This window comes from Cephus cinctus, unplaced genomic scaffold, assembly GCF_000341935.2.
Source record: "Cephus cinctus unplaced genomic scaffold, Ccin1 Ccin1_scaffold0398, whole genome shotgun sequence".
In the NCBI taxonomy this organism is placed as follows: Eukaryota; Metazoa; Arthropoda; class Insecta; order Hymenoptera; family Cephidae; genus Cephus; species Cephus cinctus.
In genome coordinates this window covers 2,568-28,589 of record NW_014333082.1, presented here as the reverse complement: position 1 = coordinate 28,589, position 26,022 = coordinate 2,568, and the positions used below count along the sequence as shown (strand labels likewise).

The 26,022-nt window shown below is 40.1% G+C and overlaps 2 protein-coding genes across 5 annotated transcripts in view; one reads left to right on the top strand and one right to left on the bottom strand.

The window, feature by feature from the left end:
• The window catches only part of LOC107267309 (polypeptide N-acetylgalactosaminyltransferase 2), a 95,983-nt gene extending 73,411 nt beyond the window's left edge, over positions 1 to 22,572 (top strand). For all 4 annotated transcript variants that reach the window (XM_015738839.2, XM_025084557.1, XM_015738840.2 and 1 more), the window contains 9 exons: positions 981 to 1,150; positions 1,228 to 1,347; positions 18,637 to 18,735; positions 19,330 to 19,397; positions 19,482 to 19,733; positions 19,819 to 20,034; positions 20,113 to 20,332; positions 20,420 to 20,630; positions 20,706 to 22,572. In XM_015738839.2, the coding sequence (XP_015594325.1) occupies positions 981 to 1,150; positions 1,228 to 1,347; positions 18,637 to 18,735; positions 19,330 to 19,397; positions 19,482 to 19,733; positions 19,819 to 20,034; positions 20,113 to 20,332; positions 20,420 to 20,630; positions 20,706 to 20,975 (1,626 nt within the window). In that variant the 3' untranslated portion in view covers positions 20,976 to 22,572. The remainder of the gene's footprint in view (positions 1 to 980; positions 1,151 to 1,227; positions 1,348 to 18,636; positions 18,736 to 19,329; positions 19,398 to 19,481; positions 19,734 to 19,818; positions 20,035 to 20,112; positions 20,333 to 20,419; positions 20,631 to 20,705) is intronic.
• On the bottom strand, positions 22,560 to 24,155 carry LOC107267312 (KRR1 small subunit processome component homolog). Its single transcript, XM_015738844.2, has one exon. It carries the CDS (start codon positions 23,697 to 23,699, stop codon positions 22,674 to 22,676), a length of 1,026 nt encoding a protein of 341 aa, XP_015594330.1. The 5' UTR covers positions 23,700 to 24,155; the 3' UTR covers positions 22,560 to 22,673.
• Positions 24,156 to 26,022: the final 1,867 nt, after the last annotated feature.

Genomic DNA, 26,022 nt, shown 5'->3' with positions numbered 1-26,022 from the left:
GGTGAAATCGCGTCAGCCAATTCTTTTCTGACATAAAGAGACGAAATTGACTTTCCGCTACTTTTTTTGCCACATGTTGAAACGTCACTTCGATCCGACATATGGAAAATATCCAGGCACCCTGTACAGTAAAGTGGTCACATATATACATAGGTATAGCAATACTTGGCAGCAAAAATCCAGGATTTCCGATATTTTCAATTCGACCTTTGTATTGCCCCCCCCCCTCCCTCACCCTGCCCCTCGTCGCCTTTTTCAAGTATACCGCGTTACTACCTTGCGTAAATGGGATCCCCTGCCTCTGGAACCTTTTATGCAATTTCGCTGCTTATACCCGGTTACCCCGGAAGTGCATTGGTGCATTTGAAAACACAGTAAAACCTCCCGGCGTTCCGGTAACAATGCTCTCGAAGCGTACTGAGAAAATGTCGATAGCTTCTCTCTATAAGATCGTGTCTTTTAGCTCTTTTGTCGTTGAGCTAACCAGAGGCGAGCAGTACTGCCAACTACGGCGCCGAAGGTGAATGTACATTGAGTCTGAATTTATTCTGGGGAATATTCACCAGGGTCTATTTTTATGTATTCCAAGGCGAAAGAGGCAAAGTATATGGATGGCTTTGTTAGGCATGCAGGTAAGGTTGGATCAGACCTGTGAAACGTCCTGTATACTCCGATGGGGTTTACACAAGTGGGCAATATGGTCGTGAGGACGATTTAGCAACAAAAGTTTCAGCCTGCCGAATGTGGGATCCTGTTTTGCGACCTCAGGATAGTAATTATAGAAACGTACCTCTGTGGGCTCTGTGGGTAGTGTCTCTAGGATCCATAATAGGTGTGCAAATATTAGGTGTAAATAAAATATTAGTTATAAGGGGGTAGAGGGGGATATATGTAGAGGGGATACGTATATTCTGTGAAAATACGCCTTAAGGGTGAATAACAGGGAGTGCTTTGAGTGATGTTTGCTCTACTTGTTGCAGAATGAAAATAGAGCGCTGAGGCTCAAGGAACCAGGGTCCCTATCTCTGTCTGCCGGAAGTTCCGGTGGTTATATGGATCCAGATGGTACCGCCATTGTTATGTCGTCCGAACTACTTCCGGCACCGAGTTCCGACCCACGGGTCACCTGGAATTACTTCGACGAGCACGGGTGAGTAGTTTGTTAACGTTGGTTGGACTTTGAGGTGGGTGTATTTACTGTACTGATGAATTCTTCATCCCTTTCAGGTACGTGTCCAGGGGTGGTTTAAGGGCCGGCGAGGATCCGTACGCCAGGAATAAATTCAACCAGGAAGCATCCGACGGTTTGCCAAGCAACAGGGACATTCCTGACACCCGGAGTGCCATGTGAGTAAAAATAAAATTTGGTTTCAAGGTGAATTTTTTTTTTTTATATACATATATATATTTTTAATACGAGCTATTTTTTCTATTACTTTTATAAGGTCCCGTCAGTAAATATTATTAAGGTAATTTGGATTCCGTTAATGGCTATACCTCCCCTTATCCCCGAATAGGAAGTTGATACATTGACTATAGACGGGTGTCGGACATTTTGAGGATACCAAAGGGGACGGTGGTGCCTATATGTTGCTACCCCTATAGTGGCTCGATTGATCTCACCATTAATCATAAGAGCTGCGGGGATGTTGGTGAAAATGAGGAAATCGGAAAACCAGGAAGAAAAAAGGAGAGCGAGCGAAAGTAAGGGTTGAGGATTTCCTGGAACTGGCGAGCCTTTGTCACCCAGTTAAGAGCTTTTTTTTTTGTAATTGTCTACCAGAATCGATCAAGAACTCGACTTCCGGATATCGTCGTTCAACGTGTCTTATTGAAGAATCATCGCCGGTAGCGTTTTGGCAACCACGAGGAATGAAGTAATATTTAGCCTGTAGAATACGAAGACTTTTGCCATCAGTTTTTGGAAATTGCCAGGAGCCAGTCGGATGAGGATTTATTCGGGAGGGTAAAATCTCATTATCGTAGGCGGGGGGTCCTCACGGTACGACGCCCAACGTTGTCGTGCATTCCACCCCTGAGAGAGTTCCCCTTGGGATATGGTAGCCCTAAACAGTCCTTTTAACAGGAACGAAGGGTCGAAATCCCTCTGACTGAACCGCTCTCTATATATTTCTCGCTCTCTGATTCAATCTGTAGAATTTATTTGATCTGGTGGGAGCTGCTTTTTTTTTCTCGCCGTAACAACGAAGAAAGGGATGCCTGTACGTTGTTAGACCAAAAAAGGGGTATCGACGGAAACGTAGCGATCGCTCAGGGAGTGGGCCACACAAGAAGGATGAAATTCAATTCTGAGACGAATTTGTCAGCGAGCGGTTCGATTTACCGCCAAGTCTCGGGACGCACGATGCATCCCGAGGTGACGGGAATGAAAATAAAATCTGAACTCTATGTAACCAGGGGTGCTTTCTTGGATAGGTTGATATACCTAGATTCAGCTTTCTGTGTGGGCTGCCCCTTAGTCATGCGATACCTTCGTAACTATGTAGATAGCTAAGCCAAAGAGAAACGCCAAAGCCCGGCAAAGGAAGCCTGGAATGTAGGTAGTTGGCGGAAGAAACTATGGGATTGAGTTTTGGAAAGTTTGAGGGGAGGAACCAACGTGCTTAATAGTATTACGTAGTTCGAGCCCTGCACCCTCGAACACGGTAATTCTAATAAAAACATACCCATCCTTTTTAGGCTCCATATTCTCCTACCTAAGCATACCCTTTCGCAGGAATGGAAACAGGGGTAACTTTAACACCCTTATCCGTTGCCCTTAAATTACTTGACTTTGACCTTAATTCTAATCCCACACATAATCTCTGCTACGCTCCCCTCTTATCCCACTAACTTCCATTCACTTGCCTGATGTCAGTCTTAATAGTCTTATTATGTTATATACATATGTATGTGATATAAGTCATAAGAGGGGTAATGAAATTTCTAAAACAATCATCGTTTAATTACTCAAAATCCTGACAGTCTTTCCTTTGGAATATATTCTAGTACGCTTTGAAATTACTTGGCTGTATTTATTTTATTTTTGTAGGTTAGGTCGTTCCTATGTAAACTAATACCGTTCTGGTATATGATATCAGTAGGTAATGGCCTATTAGAGTCGGGCTAACAAGTGGATTCAAATTCTTGGGTAAACTGATAGTTTTCTCAGTTGCGTATGTCAGTTTTCATTTTCTGCCAATTTTCTCGAGATCCAAGAAAATTTTATAACGGAATATAAACCGAATATGTTATAACGAGATCGTATGGAGATCTGTGTGTAAATTTTTCAATATGTATTTTCGTCAACACGGATCTTCTAGCTCTTTTAGCGATAAGGTGATATTTTGATCTTCTCCCGGGGCTCCAGCAACAGGGGAGACGCAGGCAGCTACTGAAGTAACCGGAAATTGCTGAATATGGAGGAAATGAAGTTGTTTCAATGGTATTCTCTGGGTCGTTAAAGCCAATGTTGAAGTAAATAGGACTGCTGAGATTAAAGGAGAGAGAGAGAGAGAGAGAGAGAGAGAGAGAGAGAGAGAGAGAGAGAGAGAATGACGATTCTATTAGTTTTTACTTATTTCCTAAGAAACTCAATAAGGTATCTAATAAACTCCTTAAGTTGATACTCATACAGTTTAAGTAAAGATAAGCGAAGTTAAAATAAAAAATAATAATAAAAGACAGAACAAGAAGTTCTTATTCAATCAAAGTGACAGCTGCAATTCGCTACACGAAATCGTCGCGTTAAACATGCAAGACCAGCTTAAATCCGTAGTTCGTTTGCCACGTCGAGGTTAGCCGGCCAAGTTTAAACGAGTCATTAATTACTCGCAGAAGTTAATTGACCAGGTACCATGATTAACGTCAATTCCATCCAGAGCATTTAAAGTTGCTGAAAAATGAAAAAGGCATTAGACGCATATGAAGTTTTTGCACTGGTAACTAATAGAATATTGGTACATAGGTACACCAAAGACGCGAGTACCGGATCTAATAGGTACCTACATACTTGTTCGATAGAATTTTACGAAAATCCATAAAACAGCCGCGTACGATATTCTCGCCTATAACATTAAGGTTAGATGAAATATTCAAAGCTCATTGAAATTCGCTCGTCGATCGTCGGCAGGGTTCGAGTGTCTTCGGACGAGTTCGTATGTCACGCGGAAGCGAAAGAGAGGGTTCCACGAGGAATAAAGTTGGAGTATTACGGATGAAAAGCCAGAGGGACTGAGAGGAACAAAGGACTGGCAGGGCCGTACCAAAGCCAAGTTTTCATCGAGGATTAGTCGTTTCCTCCTTATTAACGTCCCTGTCCCTCTCAGTGCCGAAAAACGAGCTTTCGCGTTTAGCGTATAATCACTTCCACGTGTGCCAACTGTTTCGTGCCAGGTATACCTAGTGTGGCTTTTCCTGGTGATGTAACCCATTCAAGCCAAATGAACCCTCGAGGATAACACTACATGTGATATATCAAGCAACCAAATACACACAGATACCTCTATCCAGTACATTTAACCCAACCTAACTTAACCTGGTTCCAACTTAACCGCCAGATGATAAGTTGACAATGAAATTAATTACGTCACCCTGGTAATCTTGACTTCCAACCTTTACGCCGTTACAGATACTCGCAAGCTGGCGCCAGCTAACCTCCCCGAAGGTACGTCAGGTGTGCGACAAAGGTATCCTGCTACGTGGCACTTAGCTCGTACAATGGCAAAACCTACTTGTCGCAGCACTTTGCTCTAAGGGTGGGTCCGTCCATCCACGACAACCCTTACGTGCTCACGAGATACCCACAGCTCCCCAACGATACACAATAGGGGTAGTCTGGCTTCTCTGTACAGATATTCTGCACTCGAGGGATCCACTCTATTACGTCATTCCTCCGATAAGGGAGACCGTCGCTTCGGCCAACAACCCCCGGCGTATCCACCCTTGCGCGAGAATGCCCCAACGATTTTTATCTGGAAAAATCCGCGCTACTCTTTCATGTACATGTCGCTTGGCAATAACGCGCTGTCGTTAGCAATGATGCTAGGAGGCAGGGGAAGCACCAGACTCGACAATTCTGACGATATCGATGTTATGTAGGGAGGAAATACAAAGTTCGTACATTGGATCCTTACACGGTTTATTAGGGATGTTCATCCATTGCGATATACTGACGTGTATCTAATCGGCGGCCACGTTAATTCTTCGCGAACGGGATCAAAGGGCGCGCACTCTTCGTAGAAGGATAATTTTTCAAATTTCGTTGCGGCATTCTTCATTGTCGCTCGAGGGGTCGGAGAATTTAATAAAAAATAATCAGGCGAACCGCACCCCCTCCCAATCCTCCCGGGAGGCCACAAGTAATGGATCCCTCGGTGGTGAAGCCTCGTAAAGGTTATCGCTGGTAAAACAGATCGACCTCTATATATCCTCGGGACCTCCAGGGTCAGGATCTTCCCTTTCAGGAAGGTTCTTATAGTTTTACCCGCTGTCGCGAAATCGCTCCTGTACCGAGTGCCTTCTACAATTTACCTTAGTCTGGTGGGCAGTTTTATGCTTTTTTTATTTTTACCTTTTTTTAAAAATAGTTTTATCATCAATTGTCACTGCATCGAACATTCTTTTTACACTTCCTCGTCGCGTCGTTATCGACGTTAATGTCTATTTATTTTGGACCCGAACGTTCGTAGACTTTTTATGACGTTCGCTAACAATTATGATACGGCAAAATTTTATTATTATTTTTTTTTTTCGTTTGGTCTGCGTAATAACTTGATACGCATTTGCTGCATTTTGTATGGGTGTTAATTATTTTTATGTGTAAAATTAATTATTTAAAATTAATACGTTTTCTCGGTGACTGAGTGTTACCTGATAAATTTTTTGCACTCAATTGCGATTAAATAGAAAAATAATTAAATACACGTGAAACAAGGGTGAAGGAGTAATAATGAAGAATTAACACGGGAGACGTAAGTTCAGGTCCAGGCATTTAATATCTGTCGCGGGGACGGTGCCACGATAATTCAAATAATAAAATGACCGGAAACAGACAAAGTGGTAAAGAAGAAAAAAAGGCATCCCTCGTCCTGTTTTATGTGCGACGCTCGAAATGACTAGCGACGCCAACGAGAAGAATCGCCAGTACGTGTCACGACGTGGACAAATCCGTTGGGTTGGAATCCGTGTGTTTTGCTATATATTGTAACAGAGTATATATGTATATGTATATACACTGTAAATACACTGCATATACATGTAACGTTACGTTTACGAAATTTTTACACACGTATTTACCCATGCATATGCATATGGGATAACCTGTGCTGGGTTTATATGGCGGATGCACGTACGGACGGGATCATCTTCCATCGTATCACTTTCGGCTGCTACCATTTCCCATGGGATTCCCGAGGGAATTTCGTCGAGCCACGTATTGGCAATGATACGTGGCAAGTTTACACGTGGCGAATGTAAATCGTAAAGGCTTTAGATATACGTATGGCTGAATGCTAAACTGAGTACTGTGACTTATGATAATATCCTGTAGGAATATTTGGATTTTTTTAAAAAAAATTTGTCAATTTCACAAATCAGTTTCATCTGGTCACGGTTTCATTTTTCGTCAGCCCTGCGGGAATTCCGAGATTATTTTTTCACTTTTTTCCTCTTCTTTCCTAGCAATCAGTGTGGTTCATCCTGCAGGTTCATCCGGTTCACGCTGATCTTTCATGGCGGCAGGTTATAGCTGATCCGAGATTTAGAGAAAACCCCAAGGCCTGTCTCGGGCGATAGGAGGACCGCGAGATCCCGAAGGATTTTCAGGATTTGGTACGGAGTAAACGGGAGGGAGGAGTGTCCCTCGTGCCTGGCAAGTTTTCCAATCTTGTAGGGTTTTATTTATTATTATTTTTTTTTTTTACCAAAATTTATTCATTTTACGTTTGGTCTTTTAATTACGTAAATTCGGAGTCTTCAAAAATGGTACATGGGGACGAAGCTCGTTAAAAGATCCGAGAACTTTTTTTTTAGCTAATGAATGCATGACAATTAAATTGCAAATAAGAGATTCGCTAACATTTGTTTATTCCTAATTACTCTTTTTTTTGCACTGTGCAATTTTCTATGGTATTCTTTTCTTTAACCCCCGTTCCACCAGCTACGTCTCGCTCGTACCAACATTCGCATTTTCATTCTTATCCTCCCCTCCCCCCCGTTCCTGCTCTCACCTTGCCGAGAATAATCCCGCACCGAGAGTAATTGTGTTTGTTTTCCATTTAAGTTGTTTACCACCCCTATTTGCATCTTGCCTACCAACCACATTTACGGATTCTTTTATTTGAAAGCGCAGTGGGCGGCGAATGTCTTCAAGTACTTCCTACCGCCATACACCCTCACCCAGATACGTTCCTAGGACTATATCTCGTCCTTCCAGTCTGCTCCCATTCATTCTTTACGCGTCATTCGCTGTTTTCATTATTCTTCTTTTTTCTTTTTTTTTTTTTTTTCTTACTCCTTTCACCCTATTAACACTCTTTACCTACAGTCTCTAAGTCAGCTTTACTGCAATGCATATAAAAATGGCTGTATTATTTTTCTTTATTTTATTGATTTTACCATTTATATGTATATATTACTGTTATATAAGCATAAAACGCGAGACTTGAAACCGAAGTGCTTAAATCAATTTTATCACATTTTTTGCCACTTAAGATAGAAGCATGTTTAAATTTGGCGTATGAATAAAATATACATATATAATTTTTTTTTTATATACCCTGTGCAAAATTCCCGTCTCTCTTGTAAGGTTGAGCTCTCACGTTTTAAGGCGTGCCGTAGTTACCGCCACGTACTATCGTTCACCGCCACGGCAAAGCACTCCGTGGATCCAGCAAAATGACTATAATTCCTTTAGTAACCGATTCTCTTACGTATCTCACATTACGTAATAACGCGACAACGGGGCGGAGAGCAGACAGCGAACAACCAGCGACGCCACATGGGAGGGTGGGCGATCGCCAACTACAGCCTCGTGACGTCCACCCCGAGGAACCGGAGGACCCGTTGCCGTATCGCGTGCCGACCGCAAAAGAGGCACGGGAGTCGCGTGCCTGGTCTTACCCAGCTATCGGTACGCGCCATGGCCCATTGCACTGTGTCCCGAACGGCGCCTCTCAGACCTCGAGCACAGACGGTGGCTGACGGAAGACTCCAAGTGATCCTTTCGAGGAATCAAAGACGATCATCGATAGCAACCGAAATGACTCGGGAAGCCAGGCATCCCGAGACGACGGCGAAAAGTGGAGGACGCCCCCTGGCAGCTGAGGCGACGAGGTGGATGATCCTGTGGACCCTACCGAAGGGCCAGCCAGAAGGCTGCTCTAGTACAGCAATCCCAGGAAGTGCTAGTTACCGTCGGGAACCCCGACCCCGTAGCTGGGGAAACGTGCACCTCGATGAAGTAGTAGCATCCGCATCATAGGGCCAAGTCAGTGAACCTCGCTGGGGACAATCGAAATTGTCGATTACAGTATTAAAACGCAATATCGATTATCAGTTGACATTATAACTTGAATATCGCCATATCGAATTCTAAAGAGACTCCTGGCATTATTTATATTGGGGCGAGTGCATAGGTTCGACAGACGCGCGTATTAGCAGGGCCTAACTCGTTAGATTACCGGGGGCATTTCGCTACCGGCCTGGCGGATGGATCGCTCTCTTGCTGGCTGTCCGTGACGAAGACTAGATGTTCGATTTATTTCGTTTTTTTATCACCGGTGAGTTCTGAGCGTCGATTAACGTAGAATTTTCTTTGTACACCTGATAATTAATCTCGTTATCGATTTCTTTCGATTCGAAGTCTTTATCGTTGCCTGTGAGTGTTAATTCTCAAAGCACGTCGGGAAGATTCTGTGATTACCGTGTACTTATTTATCGTATCAAATATCTTGTGAAATTTTTAATTGTCATATGTTTTTTCATCCTGGAATATGGGGCCACAGTGCCTGGTATCGCTATGGGTTCTCGATCGCGGAACGTATTTTATAGTCTGCTTGATAATACCTGTCTGTCTGATTTTGCTTTGTAATTTTCTATCTCTAACGATATTACTAGTCTGTATTATTTATTCCGTCTAAGTATTCGAATTGCTCGCGAACATTATTGATCTTACTGTATCTGTCCCTTTACATCGCGTGACTGGTATGTTCTCTGCAATATGCCGTTACTCGGTGCTTTGTGGAGGCAGTGCTATCGTTTTACATTTGGTATCAGAGCTATCGTCCAGTGAATTATATTCTCTGTGGCCGTAGCGCCTTTTTCGCCAGGGCTGTCGTCACGTTACCGTTCCCATGATCCGATTATTTGCGAGTGCGCCTTCCGGTCACTTTGGCACATCGTTCACGTATTCCTTATCGCTCCTTTCTTAATCTCGTTCGTTCGTAACTATTGTGCTTTACGTTTTATCGCATCCTGACAACAAGGGCCTTGGTTATATTACTTTGAATTTCGTTTCCCTTCGTTTCTGGTTATCGCGTTACCTTTTGGGCTCTGAGAGTCCGGATCCTCTATCCTTGTCGTTTCAGGGAAAGGAACCGAGCTAGGGTGTTGTCGGTATAATCGTCGCGTGGGAGGTTCCTGATTTTCGCGAAATTTTCACGTGCGGCATCCCGGTGGATACCTGACGCCCAGGTACTTTCCGGCTCTCTCTCTCTCTCTCTCTCTCTCTCTCTCTCTCTCTCTCTCTCTCTCTCTCTCTCTCTCTCTCTCACGGAGGTACTCGTATCCGCGACGACGAAATATCTCGTTTACTTGTATATAAATTTTTCAAAATTTTCGTTTCGCGATACGTATAAAGCCAAAAAGGATAATTTTCAAATATTTTTGTATCTTATATAAAACTTGTGATTACTATTTATACCGCGTATCTCCCTTGTATATAAAGCGAGCTCTAAGAGAAAGCCTGGACGGTATCAGAAACATTAAGAACGAGTAGTCGCAAGTAGTCGCGTACGTGAGAACGCCGCATGTAAGATTCATAAGATCGTTCCTTTCCGTGTTGGTCAATTTCCTAAAGGTATGTAAGAAATTACTACGCGCGAGTTTCACGATCGGTATGTGTTGATGGGGTCAGTAGGATCAGGAGTATAGATCAGCTTAAGGCGAATCCACATAGGACGACAGGGACGATTCATGGCGAGTGGCAAAGATTCAATGGATAGATTATAGTGAGAAACGTAAAATGGAGTGAAAGAAAAATGGAAACAAATTTTATGAAGATTATAAAATTACAAAAAAAATTGTATCAACCGATTTTCGACAAAATTTTTAATCCCGACGAACTGGAGTCGTTTTTCAATAATCGAACGATCATCGACCAGCCGATACGGCAAATTTTAACTGTCGACGATATATTGCTTTGCCGTGCGTTTAATCTTGATATTTATAGATGCACATGCATATACGTATATAGATATATGCTATAGGCAGGTGGGGACCTCTTGTAGAATTTGAATGGCGCGATACAATAACTCTAGCTTTTTATTATTACTGCGTCCAATAAATTCTTCAGTGTCCTGCAATGTTGTTCCAGGATCAAACACGGAAATCCCGAACTCGTCGTTAGGATTAAACGCGTTTATCTTTGCCCAAGTGTTTGCATGGGGTGATTATCGATACTGTCCCATAGAGCATATGTGTACTGGCATGGGATATAGAGTAAAAAAAATTAATTAATTAACAGCTGGTCAACGAATTTTCATTTTTCGTCCTTTACATCCTTCGTACCCCTGCATATAATTTTCAACCCTCGATCCACGAGTTACGTTCGTGTCTCATGGCAAAACGTCGAAAGAGCCCCTCTTTAGTTTATTCCTGAATAATACATAAGGGTTGCCTTAAAAATGGAAAAAAGTTACCACCCCCTTTCCGTAGTCCAAACCCACCCACTCACTTTCCTCCCTTCGTTTCCACTTTTCTCTTTTCTCCGTAGCACCACCGTGGGAAAACTTGAATATCTAATAAACCCAGCTGCCAAAGCAGCGTCGCGACGCTTTCCGCAAAGACGTCGATACGCCTATTGTAAATTCGTACAAATTTTTTTACGACAACCCTCCTGCCCCTTTCTCCCTCGTTCACTCTGCGGACCGTCCCGTACAAAATTTTCCTAATTCTTCGTTCGAATCCCCCGAACGCATGTTGGCCAACTGTCGCAGGGTTGGAAAAAAAAGTTTTACCTAATTATTCACTCCAAGGTATCTTTAACGTGAAATTAAGGCTCGTGTACGGTGTAAGTAGGAAGTAGATGCGGCACACGTGTTGCCAGACAGCCGCTTAGCAGTGAAAGGTAAAATCGAGTTCACACGTTCACATTGATTCGCGATTCTTGAATCGAGGGAAAGTATGTTTTCTTTTGGATAGCTATATATACGCTTTTGCTCTCGATTCAGGGTCGACTCTCATCTCGGTACGTCTTGCCTTCCGATACCCATATCTTATCCTGACCGTCATTATCATTCTGATCCAGCGTATGCTTCTCCTCTGTAGCAATTACCGGTTTTCTTTTTCTTTTTCTTTTCTTTTTTTTTTTTTACTGTTAGAGAGTAACTTTCGTCCGACCGGTTTGCGTCAGGACGTTAAAGTCTTGTGGATCTTGATGATGGGTAGTTGCATGTTTACTGATAAATTTATAATAGACTGAATAATGTAATTACGAATGAAGTTGTTAGGTATAAATTACTTGGATTAATTATCAGATAATTATTAATGGTCCAAAGTTTTTTTTCCAGATGAAAAATTTTACGATTGATTTAAATATGGAATGTCGATGGGATTATCGCGTCGTGGAAGAGTGGGTGTGGTCACGGTACAGAGGGGTGATTTGAAAGGATTAAAATTGAGTGTGAATAAGGGATGAATTATTGGGAAGGTATAGAGGAGAAGAAGGATGGTTGCCAAGGTGAAGGATAAGAGGGGATGAAATAAAAGTCCTGTGGCAATTGGTGATTGGAGGGAGGTATAATGGGGTGGCGAGCGTCGCGACGCTTGTGGCGTACAAAAGTGGGAGTGAAGGAACGACGAAACTTATTTCAAAATTATCTTTTATACAGTCGTCTCGCGTCTTTTTGCTCCTTTGGGAATTTTAGGGGATGAAAATTCCGAAAATTCATCTTCCCACCCTGCTACGCATCGGGCATGGGATTTAGTCGTTTGTCAAGAATAAGAAAATTTTCGGGAATGGAGTGGCATTATACTTAATAAATTTTGCTCGTGGCTGAAAATTGAATGATTCTTTTTATAACCGTATTTTTATTTTTATAACTTTTTATAACCGTATTAAGGATAACGAACCAGCCTTAAGGTTCTTTTTTAATTCCGTGTAAATATATCTTTATACCGATGTACAAGGAGACTGAAAATAATGAGAATTTCGTTTTGACTGTACTGACGGTCGTTTCATGAAGACTGACTTGGCTGACAGATCGTTGATGCGAAGCATTGTTGCTTTTTTTTTCACCGCTCGTAAATTGTATTTTAACTTAATCGCTCTCACAAAATCGTCGAATGGATTACCAACAAGTGATTCGTTTCTGTACCGGCTGCTTTCCATCGCGCGACGCTTTCGTTACGCGCGAAAGTAATGCTACTTTAAGGTTACGACGTTTGCGCCTGGAATTAATGTTTTAAGACTTGAGAAGCGGTATACGGACACGTGCTCGAATTGGCTATAGACCGTGATTGATTGCGTGCGTAAAATTGTTACTGCTGGTTGTTGGTAGTAAGAGAGTCAATGATAACTCTCATTTACTTCTTTTACGTAATTTTAAAACCTTCTTGAATAACTTAAATTTAACAAGAACCTGTGTAATTGAAAGCACGAATCAGTTTGTAGAATTTCGTGAATCGTCTAAAATCATTTTTGGCCTCGTTTGCATGAACTCTCTTTACAGCGACAGAATTACGTTCGTGCTAGCTAATTCGTCGCTCGTACTATAAATTAGGTCACTGCATTTAGGTATCTAATTACATTTCACATCGGAACGATACCAATCATCCAAAACCGATTGATCTTCTATACGGAAATAGTGTATCAAATTATTGTCATTAATTAATTCGTCCTGGAATGGTCAATGGCAAATCCGCACGTTAATTTCTCTGCGGCGTATATAGATTCCCACGCACTCAATTGGATTCCGCGTATTGACATTTCCCAATATCCCAAGGATATTCCGATAATTTCGAAAGACCATGATAATTCGATAAATTCTTCAACGTGAGAGCAATTAAATGATATCTTACGTCCAGAATGTTCGATTAATCCCTAGACTTAAAAATAATGCCAAATTCCTTTTTTATTATTTTTTTCTTGAATTAAATCCATATACATACAAATACACAGGGAAATTCATAAGCTGAGACACGTTTTTTCAATACAGTTTCTTCAGTTGACCAATTTAAGGGAATAAAAATGAAAAACGGATCAACTCCATTTCCTCATACGTATAAGAATCTTAAGCCCAAAGCAATATCTGGGGCTTGCACACGCTGACCGGATAGCTACAAATAAACAAAAGTCCCTGACCTAACATACCAGGATCAGGCTTGCCAACTCAAATATTTACCAACTGGGTCTCTGCCATAACGACTAGGTCGTTTCGTGCACACGATTCCAGTAGTTTCCTGTGGTTAGGGAACTTTGACTCTAGCGTCCTCTAGGGTACCTGTAGGTAGGATATAGTCTATCTAGGGAATTTACCTTACTATTTTATTCAGTCGAACCGTCTGTCCTCTGGCTAAATTGATCAGTGTCCATTTACCGTCGACATTCCAAATCCTCAAGATAACGTGACGTCAATTTGTGACATTAGCATCCATATAGAACTGGGACATTTATTTTCCCTAGATTATTATTGCAACTTGTATTAGTTTCGAATTCCCTAGGATCTACGAGGTACGGATCTAAAATACACACTTTACGAGCCACATTCGAATTTATACTCTCGTTAAAATCCAACTAACGATCTCTCCCTATATACTTGTGTAATTGCATTTGATTTCGCAATCAAGTACAAAATCGTATTCACCGTCATAAACCAAATACTGGGGAATCCCCGTTACGCCATCCTGACATTCCGTATAAATCATTCCGCTCGACGGAATCCGAATTCCTGACAAGGTCGCAACTGTCAACTGACTACTTTCGAATTCAGGATCTTTTTCCTAAAAATTATACACTGTGAACTTACATTTTTTTTTTTTCTACAAATTCCTCATTTTTTTTTTGGCCCCACCTCGTAAAGTTTCGCAAGAGTGTAATAACGCTTTCGCGATTAAATTCTCGGCGGGAATTTTAAAATGAGCCGTCGCGCGTCTCGCGAAAATATGACGTTAAATTATAGACGCATTATTTTTAAAAGTAGATGCCAGGATAGTGGGATCCAGTATGGCGTCGTATATCAGTGACGACGCCACTGCATCCGACCACTTCCTTTTGTTTACCGCGTATCCTCGTAACTTCACAGGAAGAGACTATATCCACAGACACCCTACCTACTGGAAAACCGGAAGTCCAACTACATTTCCGCACACCTCAAACACCCTCGGGTATACTTTCGCGATTCTACAAATTCCAAAAGGGAGAAAGTAAAAAGGGGGATGAAAACCCCTAATGCCAGCAGGAAAGCTACAATGTGAAGTAACGTACAAAGGCTTTATAATCCAGCGTCGCGACGTCTTTTATACCCGAAACTTGGTCGCTTAGGTATGTCCCTAAGAAAGACGAAGAACGCACAGGGTGTACCAGCAGTAGGTATACAGATTCGCTTCCGTCTCCGAAGTTTCCCAAGAGATTCGTGGGAAAAAGTTTTTCCGCTACGAGATCCGCAGTGAAATAGGGGTGCGGGGGGGTGGAAAAGCTTGTCGACATCCGAGATGTACATAGGTAGGCAAACATAATATGTACGTACCCGTACTGTATACATATGTAACTAAAGAGTACGCCTATTAACGCAACAAATGTAAATTAAGGGATGCAAGCCTTAAAAAGAAAATTTCAACTTTTCAAAACAGTCCGTACCCCGTTTGAAGGATGTTTACCGATACTATAGTTTGTATTTTTTACTCGTACCACCGTAGGTGCCTTTTTGTTCAACCCCCTTTACAACTACCCCTTTCGAATCAACCCTTAACCAAACTCATACCCACGTTCTATAAATGTTCTCGTAAATTCAACTTGGCTTTGACTTCGGGGCTATAATTTTTATTCGAGTGGCCCATTCGTAATCCGCCAAGTAGACTGTCCGAAAACGGCCAAGTTTTATGCGCATGCGCGTACGAGGAAGTTCGCTACTCTTATTGGAATTCGAACGCGAGCTGACTGGACGATCGGAAAGGAAAGGTGTATAGAGATCTACTAACGCTCACACGTCCTTGTTGTGTGGGATGACCCTAATCCATTAATTTGTCCATCTGGGATTCCGTTGCCGGTGAACCGTGATCCATTAGCGTGGCGAAGTAAGTTTGAAGAAAGTCTGATAACTGTTTTTTGGAATGCCTTTGAACTGTCTGATCTGTTATTACCATGCGAAGTCTCTGATTTAGATAGACGAATATGTGCTATGGCTTAGTTGGGAGATCGAGACGAAATAAGTAGCGATAGGGAAGACCCATTAGATTGTTCCACTGAGAATTGATGAAGAGTCATCAGGATGAATAATGATTTTCTGTCACCTGATTTTATCAGGCGTCCCGCGTTATCAGTGAATCAGACTTATCAGAGCGATTATTCAACACGGTATTCGGTCAATCAATGCTTTGTATATTTAATCGCGTGAACTTTGATCTCGAACAATTACAACGATATTAATAAATTTGTATGATATTTTATTTTAATGTTTTCACTATTTTTTTTTATCTCAACAAGATTTTCGTAACTACACACAAAATTTGTTATTTCTACCGTCCATCGACTTTAATCGAAATAACGTTGCGAGCGTCCCGGCTAGTACTACGTTAATGGAATAATTAACGTTGATTGATGCAAATTCGAAATTGCAATGTTAAATCGAAATCAATGGAGTGTCTGTTGCAAATACTCTATTCGCATTTTCACATGCTCGCGTATACGTTTATCATTGTCGACAAAATGTCTCTTGTACCGTTTGAATTGTTTTTGTCTGTTATCATTACAATTGTTAACACCTAGGCTGGTACTAGTAGCTAAGAAACGAAATAAGGTAATTCTTTAATACGGCAGCTTTAGGAAATAAAATGTTTTTCAGAGATAATTTAGGAAACGTAAGAGCCAGGACTTTTCTCGTCTCTTGGTAAACACTCGGTAAAGTGCACGGAGTGCACTTGCACTTAAGTGCAGCCAGTGCGTTTTTCTTAGTCGGTAATTCCTATTTTTTTTTTTTTTTTCAGCGACAACTTAAGCTGATTCGCGAGAGTCTTGAACTTTCGGTTTTGCGAGTTAGCGTCAGTTTTCAATGAAATATTACAAATGTCAAAAGTCACTCGTTATGCGCATGCGCGAGAAAGAAAATCATAATTAAATTTCAATTTTGTTCATTCCACGCACGCGTCGTATACACAGTGCAGGTAACCTATATAACGTACATACGCATGCAACTGCACAGAAATTTCTCCGCAATTACGACAATGAAATCGATCGCGTCGCGCAATGCGTATTAGCAGACGCGTATTTATTTCCGTGTTCCGGTATAAATCCGTGACGATTAATTACATTTTTTTTTATTATCCCTGAACGAGATCGCATCCTGTTTTGTTCGAGAGGTTGATAATCCCTCTGCTATGACGTCACTGATAAATCCTACAAACAAACTAATACGCGGTTATCACTATCTTCCTCGATACAATCCGATTGGCGGGAACTGCTAATTCATTCAAATTACCAGTTTCCAGTGTGACCAACAGTGGGGCATAACAAAAACATGGAATAACCAACATCAAAGGATCCGACGAGCTGACGGGAACGAATTTTGAGTACGAAAAAAGAAAAGTGACAAAGGACTAAAGGCAAAGGAGGGTAAAAAAATGCGAAAAAAATAGTAAATGAAAAAACCAAAAAGAAAACGACTCGTTACCGACTTTTCGCGTCGCTATCAATTTTTTGGCGCGTGCCATTTTTTCTCCCTTCTCCTCCCTTCCCTGCTTTGTCCCTCTTTATCCGGTGTTACTCTTCTATACCTTCCTCGAGTGCATTTCCATGTGAGATTGATACTTTCCAGCAGGATTAAACCAACTCGTTCATCCTGTATATTTACGTATAGTATATGTAGTATATAGTGCATATAGTATATGCATACGTGTCGCCCTGACTACCCCTATGCACATACCGTACTGTGGACTGTATCCATATATCCATCTAAATGTGTATACAATACATATATATGCGCATGTAACGTCCACACGATGTATCCACTTTAGCAGGGAGTCCAAACCAAATTGAAATTTCGAATTAAACGATGCGGATCATCCGCACCCTACGGATTCCGCATTGCTCCGCTTCGATGTTCCCAGATGCGTTTCAAGGCTTACATAACGTGCCAATCAAAATTACGTGAACGAAACTGGGAATATGTAGTAAAATAAAAAAGGAAGTACGATTCTTGTCTGATTCAATCACGAGATAGTATTTTGAAAGTATGGTACTGCAGATGACTGTAGAGATTGTGCTGGTATATCTATGATTTTGGAAAAAAAAAAAAAAAAAAACCTTCATGGTACACAGCGATCCATTCGTATGGAAATCCCATCTGAACAGTTTCCAGATTATTCAGATAGAAAATAAAAGTCTTGCCAGTCCACGTACGGAGATGATTCTATAGTCCGTATATGGTAGCGTACAGTACGTTTTGTCATATGCATTTTTTTTATCTAACCAATTTAATACTTGGTACGATAGCCTTTATCTTTTGTATTATCCATGTGGGTTGTTGCGAAAAAGCATTTTGCGTAGTGTTTCAGGTATATCGACTGCCGTGTTGTGTACTGTGACAAAATTACATAAGAATGAAAAAAAAAAAAAAATTAACACGACATTGTGGCAACACATGCTGTACGTATTCGATACGTGTATAAAGACCGTTGGCCAACGATCTTTTATTCCTTTATATTTTTAGGTATCCAGGATACTACAACCCTTGGCTATATCTGATCTAGAGGGATGCTTTTTTTCTTCTTTATTGTTTACACTGTATTATTTTCCAACGGATTTTCTTTTTGTCGACCGACCCTTCTCTTTCTGTCCACGTACCACGTGGCATTTTCTTGCCCCATTACTTTTGGCTATATTTACCCCGTCGAGGGGTGGTCCGAGGTTTGAAGAAAATGGGTGATTAAGTACGTTTTCAGAATTCTTGAGTACCTACTTTACGTCCATCTATCTACGAGACTCGAGAGGGATGTATTCATCTTAGGGTAGTTTTTTCTGGTTTTTTTTTGTTTACTGTTATTTCGTATCAATCGACACCCCCTGCTTGCCCCTCGATATGATTCGGTATACTTCAACGTGTATCTGTCGTTTACATTATATATAAGGATGCCAAATATTTACTGATTTCAATGTTTACGTATTACATTTGCACCGTTAATTATAGGATCTTATTGTTTCAGGTGCCGGATGAAACAATGGAAGGGTGATTTACCACCGACGTCCGTTATAATCACTTTTCATAACGAGGCACGATCAACCCTATTGCGCACGGTGGTAAGGTGAGTCTTAAAGTGGTTAATTTGACATTATTAATATAATAATAAAGGAATCTCTGGCACTGTCAGGCCCATATAATTTTATAATCTTCGTTGCTTCTTATTACCCATCATCATTTCTGGCGTCCCTGACATTTCCGTTAGAAGTTTGAAGACGTAAATCCCGAATAAATTTTTGCATGGCTATCGAGTGAATAAAAAAAAAAAAATTCTTGACAATTCGAATGATACGTTATTTTCATAATTATTACATGAAAAAAATGTCCATCCATTTTTATGTATCATCATACACGTTGGATGGCACAAGATTTATTTGATGATGACGAGCTAAGGTGTCAATTGGGATGCCGATACTAATTTAATACCTTTCATGGTTTCCTAACTGTACTTCGTATTACTGGATATAGATATAGACTAATAGATTAGGAACTGACTTGATGGTTTGAGCGAGGCACATTTTTTAACTCAGATAAATCCTGTTGGTTAAATCCAAAGTAGATGACGATTGATCTAATTAAAAAAATATTGTCACAATAAATTTATTCAAATCGCTAATTGTTATAGCGAACTATTATTAAGTTTTATATTTCTTTACAGTGTCCTTAACAGAAGTCCAGAGCATCTCATCAAGGAGATCATTCTGGTAGATGACTTCAGTGATCATCGTGAGTATAATTCAATATGACTTTACTACTGTCGATCAGTGACATATTTGAAAATATAAAAATCATCGTTTACTCGTTCCACAGCTGAGGACGGAGAGGAACTTTCAAGGATTCACAAAGTCCGTGTGATTAGAAACGAGAAACGAGAAGGTCTAATGAGGTCAAGAGTTCGTGGAGCGGATGCAGCGACTGCGAGCGTGCTGACATTTCTGGATTCCCACTGCGAGTGCAATGCTGATTGGTTGGAGCCACTCCTGGAGAGGGTTGCCGAAGATCCTAGTCGAGTAGTCTGTCCTGTGATCGACGTTATCAGTATGGATACCTTCCAATACATTGGTAAGACATTGGACCTGTTTGATAAGTTTTTATGTAAGTTACAAGATGATATATAAATTAGAATTACCTTGTATTTTAATAACAGGAGCTTCAGCTGATCTGAGAGGTGGTTTTGACTGGAGTCTGGTATTCAAGTGGGAGTACCTTAGTCCTACAGAAAGACAGGCCAGGCAGAAGGATCCCACTAAAGCTATAAGGACTCCAATGATAGCAGGTGGACTTTTCGTTATCAATAAAGCTTATTTTGAAAAACTTGGAAAATACGATACCCAGATGGACGTATGGGGTGGTGAAAATTTAGGTAAGGAGCTATTGTGTTGTATTTCTTGTGCAAAAGTTTAATCAGAGCACGGTTATAAGGAGCAGTATTTATCTACAGAAATTTCCTTCCGAGTCTGGCAATGTGGAGGTAGTCTGGAGATTATACCGTGTTCAAGAGTAGGACACGTTTTTAGAAAACGACATCCTTATTCCTTCCCTGGCGGAAGTGGCAATGTTTTTGCTAGAAATACTAGGAGAGCAGCTGAGGTCTGGATGGATGATTACAAACAATTTTATTATAATGCTGTACCATTAGCCAGGAACATTCCTTATGGAAAGTAAGATCCTATCTTTATATTGTAACAATTGTCACAACTGGCAAACGTAGTACTTGTAAATCTAATTGAGCTTCTCTGTCTCCTTAGTATTCAAGATAGAATGGAATTGAAGCGGATACTACATTGTAAGCCGTTCAATTGGTACCTGCAGAATGTATATCCGGAATTAGTGATTCCTACAAGTGAAGGAGGTCCAGGTGGATCTTTAAAACAAGGATCAGCCTGTCTGGACAGTATGGGTCATCTCCTGGATGGTAACGTAGGGTTGTATCCTTGTCACGACACCGGCGGTAACCAGGTTAGTATTCTCATAAATCTTAGACACCTTGTAAACTTAAATTTTAACTGGTTCATGATTTCTTTTTTTAATTAGGAATGGGGTCTGACTAAAGATGGCCTGATAAAGCATCATGATCTCTGTCTGACCTTGCCCGTATACGCAAAGGGTACTACGCTACTTATGCAAATCTGTGATGGCAGTGAAAATCAAAAATGGCGACATCTCGAAGGTGGACTTATACGTCATAGTAGAATTCCAGTTTGTGTGGATTCGAGGTATCATGCTCAACGAGGTATCACTGCAGAGAAGTGTGATTCCAGTGCGGATAGTCAACGGTGGGATCTTTATAATCATAATCACTAACAGCGTAATACGATGAAAAGAAGAATCAGATAATCGAGAAAGTAATCTGATTAATCAAGAAAGTTGATGATTGAAGAATCATCATAAAGAAAAAGAAGAGGAGTAGGGCTCTGTAAAGCGCAGCCCTTGATTTCGGTGAGCGCCGCATCGTCGATGACTTTTGCGTGTACATAAACTAAAAAAAAAAAGGAAGACTCGTTTTGCGAATGAAAGTTGCGTTCTTCCATATTGAATTTTCATTTCGGACTAATGGCAGTCTTATCAGGAGGTTTAGCAATTCTCAAACTGTACTTAGAATAATTACCAGTGTCGTTAATTCCACGATTATATAAACTTTTGGATAAATTTTCAAAATTATTTAAATACTTCTCTGGGAATTATACAAGGAAAGAAACGACAAGCAATGGTTTTAGGAATCTCGTGATCTTTCTATGAGGAAGTTCACGGGCGGCCATTTTGGTCCTGCTGTGAGCTTCTTTGTTTTTTAATGCGTAACACTTTATGTTGTCACGCAGATGTTTATTTTTATAATAAATTATATCTTCACTTGGTTGTGCGAATGGGCTAGGCTTAAGAATCGCGTTGATCTCTAATTGTGACAAGAAAGCAGGAGTTATGTGGAAAACTGAAATCCACGTTATTGATTAAAAGAAATAAGCGCCCATGGGATTGCGCTGGAAATAGCAATATGCGACGAGACGCTCCTTTTTCATATTACAATTAATACTCGTCAATGACATTATAAATAATTAATTAACGTCGCTCTAAGCTTTTGTACGATAATCCACGGCTACTGCAGCCGTCCGAGGAATCTCGTCGATTTATGTATATATATACTTATTCGTATACACGTATACATACATATATATACGAGTATGTTAAATAAAGAAGCGACTCTCAGGGTCTCTAGGTAGACCGATCGTGCGACATAAATCAAGTCAAGTGAATTGATCTGGATCTCCGAAATTCATTTTGATTCGGAGTACTTTTTATTCCACGCAATTTCTTTCCACGTCCCAATGTTAATATACCCATTTTTTCTGTCCTCTTATCCTTCCCTGTTCTGATTCCTGAAACGACATCACACGTCAGGGAGAACGTTCTCTCCTGCGACATAGTACTAGTAAGACACCGTAATCGCGTACTTGTATATACTTGTAATAATTATGGCGCGGCTCGCGGACGTGTGTCGTATTTTGCGATTTCTTTTTAGTCTATAAAGATAGTGAGACTAATGAATGATAGTCGATGTTATGTACTATACGTATTAACGTGGCGGTACGGATTAATTTTTTTTACAATTGCGTTCCGAAATTTTATTAGAAATAATATGTTATTTTATGCCCTTCTTATTATACGCGAGGGTGATTTGATTCGGTGACGTACTTTGTTAGTGTCGTGTTCTTTTTAATTTTGCAATAGGATTTGATGATACGGTTTCACGACCGGTATTCTAAGAGACATTGGCACTGCTGTTCATTCTATTCCGCATTTTTGCAATGTATTATATTAAATGTATGTACCTTAAGGATACGATACGTTAGTTATATTATAGGAAAGGAGTTTTTCTAATAAAATGTGGGATATTTCCAAATGATATTCTGTATTTACATGTATTTAATTCTCATTTTTAAGTGCATCTTAATTATGCATATTTTATGGGTGGTTGTAGGTAGCAAAAGTCTGACTCGTTCGCTGTTAAGTTTTTACATTACGCTTTCCCAAACCTTTCTTCACTTTCTTTTTAAACTCTTCAATGTTCACTGCACTCGCTTCAGTAGTTTTTGTATCAGATACTTTTTCTTCTGGTGCTACGAATACCTGTGCTCTGCGTTCTTCTCTCTTCTTCGTGGCTTCTTCGTGTCTTGCTTCTTGTTCCTTGCGTCGTTTTGCTTGCTTCTGTTCCTCCTTCAGGAAGTATTCTCCCGAAGCAAGTTGTTTGTCAATCTTGCTTTCTTGTTGTGGTGGTGGGAATGGAGTGTAGGGCTTCTTTATCTTCTTATTCTTGGGTTGCTTACGTTTACTGACATTTTTGCTATTGAATTTAGGCAGGAAACGTTCCCAATTTTCGTTCTTAAGTTTTGGATCTTTAGCCAATTCTCGCTTAATCATAAGAGCCTTGATGTTATAAATAGGGTGAATGTTTTTCATTGTGTCTTCAGCAATTCGTCGAACTTGTTGCAATCCCTTATAGGGTCCCAGTGCAGCTACAGTCTGCCCTTGAACCAGAACATAACAATTTGTAAGTAGTTCAATTGATTTCAGGGTACAACCATTAGGCCCAATCAGTCTCTGCCTTCTTTTGATAAACTTTTCTTTATTTCTTACTAGTGATGATATTTTAATGATATCTGAACCAATGTCATCCTGAAGCACTCTGACAGCCTGTTCAAATGGAACTGATCGGGACATGAGCTTAATCACGTCTCTTGCTTTGATAATTATATATGGATCCCAAGTTTTTCTTGTGGTACGAACAGTCATGCTCCCTTCAATTAGATCTAGTTCAGCTTTTATAGCATACTGATTGAATGCCTTTTGCACAAGTGGCCAACATTCCTTTAGGTACTGTTCTCGATACTTGGGAAACAAGGTAGCAAAGGAACTTTCCTCCAGCAGACGATGTGGATTATCCTCAGGTTTAAATTCAGGAACCTTCAGGGACCAAGCATCATCCACAGGTCCAGTACTCTTGAGAACATCATCCGTTTTTGAATCACTCATGTTTGAACTTGCAATACACCTTTTACAGTTTAATCACACTAAACTGTTTCTTGACAATTTCGATAAAATGTGCTCACTTAACTCCCAAATACCACACAGAGGTTATATATATAGGTATACCTATTCATAAAAAAAATCAATAACGAATTCAATCACTGCGATTCACACGCAATACGCAGTTCTGTTTAACAACTTAACAAATGCACACTTGCAAACATTTAACCAATTATATTTAAATAACAGCATTAAACTCAAATAGGATTCTCAAACTGAATTCAGCTGAGTTTCAAACACTTTAGCCATCTATCCATTGAATTTCAAAGCCAAACATTTACCATCGACTGAAGATAAATAGACTAGGCATCATACCGACATATACCAGAGATGAATAGGGAGATGCACAACGAGAAGAGTCCGAAAGTAGAATTATGTGATCAGCGCCTCCGTCGACAATGCGAATTCCGTCGTAGCCGAGCTAAACGTGAACACGAACGTGTAGCTTGGCGGGCAGAGGTTCTCCGCTACTTCACCGTTGGTTCCCAATGCAATCCTTAGAACGAGACCGGAAACTATAGAACGTCTCAAGAACGATTGAAAAAGCCTATTGTTGAAACATTTTTAATACATTTTTAAGAAAGTGCAGTGCTAACTTGACGTCCGTGTAGCACCTCAATTTTTGAAAATTTTTTTATCAATAGGCTTTTTCAATAGCTCTTGAGAAGTATGCTAAATCTAAATCTTGCAAAATATATGGAGTAGATAAAAATTGAATTGAATTTCTAGAATATCGAAAATAAATTATGTTCTAATCGAAATATTTATGAATTAGGTGTTTGGAACATTAAAATAATTAAATGAATCAATAAAGTAAAATATTAACACTTAGAAATTGGAAATTCTGGCCGAACATATTTAGAAATACTGGAAACTGCTTAAAATTGTGTGCGCGTAAATTCGTCGCGGAGGGCTTGACGAGTGGGAGCAGGCGGATGGTGGGGGGAGCGCTCGAGGCAGTGCCCGGACTCGCAGCGTTTATTCTTCCTCGAGCCGGTCTCCTATACTGGTCTCTTGGAAACACCTCTCGTATCCACTTCCTACCTTCTTCTATTTCTATATTTATTTCTGCTCTACTTCCTTACTTCTTTATCCTTCATTCTTTATTTTCTTACTTATTTCTTTCCTTATTTCTTCTCTACTTTTATACCCCGATTCCTTACATTTCTACTTTTTAACTCTTAAAATTCTATCTTCCTTTATAACTTCTCGTTTCACTTTGTTCTCTCCTTCTTTACATTGTGCTTGTTTTACTTATCTTGGGGCCCATTTCTCTCCCTTATACTTCCTACTTTTCATACTTTTTCCACTGTTCTCTTTTCTCGCTCCTCCAGAAGAATCTGATCTTCGTGCATACGCTTTACGCATTTACTTCGCCCCTTATTCCCTCAGTCATTACCATCTCTGTTTTTCACTCTTTCTTTTTAACAATCTTCCTCTTTTCCCCTTCAACAACATCTTCCGTGTCTGCTGCCACCAAACGTTTCTACTCAATTTCCGTATCTCCTATTCCTTCCTATATCTCCATCACTCTCCTCCTAGTAATACGTATACTGTATCATTATTGTATTTGCCCAATAAATTATCTTGTAACACTTATACCCCTTTCGAATCTCCTATTCCTTCCTATTCTCCATCACTCTCCTCCTAGTATATTCTTGAAAACTAAGTTATTAAAAAGTCCTTTGGAAAAGGAAAAGTCCAAAGTGCTAACGAATATAACATACAATATGTATATTATAGTGGTGATATATTAAATATGTCTCTAATGGTATTGTTATTGCTAATCTTTCGCAAACCATATATGTACATATGTACTTTGTATACTGTATAATTATTGCATTTGTCGAATAAATTATCTTGTAATACTTATACACATTTCGAATCTCCTATTCCTTACTATGTCTCCATCACTCTCTTCCGAATATATCCTTAAAAACTAAGTTTTTAAAATATCCTTTGGAAAAAGGAAAAATTAAAGTCGTAGTGCATATAATATACAATACGTATATTATATTGCAGTGATATACAATGTAATATATCTTTAATGGTACTGTTATTACAAATCTTTCGCGGGCTGTATGTGTATGTCTGTATGTATATCTGCACTTTGTATGCTATGTACTTTGTATGTCTGTATGTATGTCTGTACTTTGTATACTGTACCATTATTACGTTTGTCGAATAAATTATCTTGTAACACTTATACACGTTGATATTCTTTTGCCCTATGCGAATATCCCAGAGTAAGAATGAGTTCTGTCTCTCT

Excerpts from the sequence above, each read along its gene's own strand:
- LOC107267312 (XM_015738844.2), bottom strand. The coding sequence starts at position 23,699 with ATGAGTGATTCAAAAACGGATGATGTTCTCAAGAGTACTGGACCTGTG.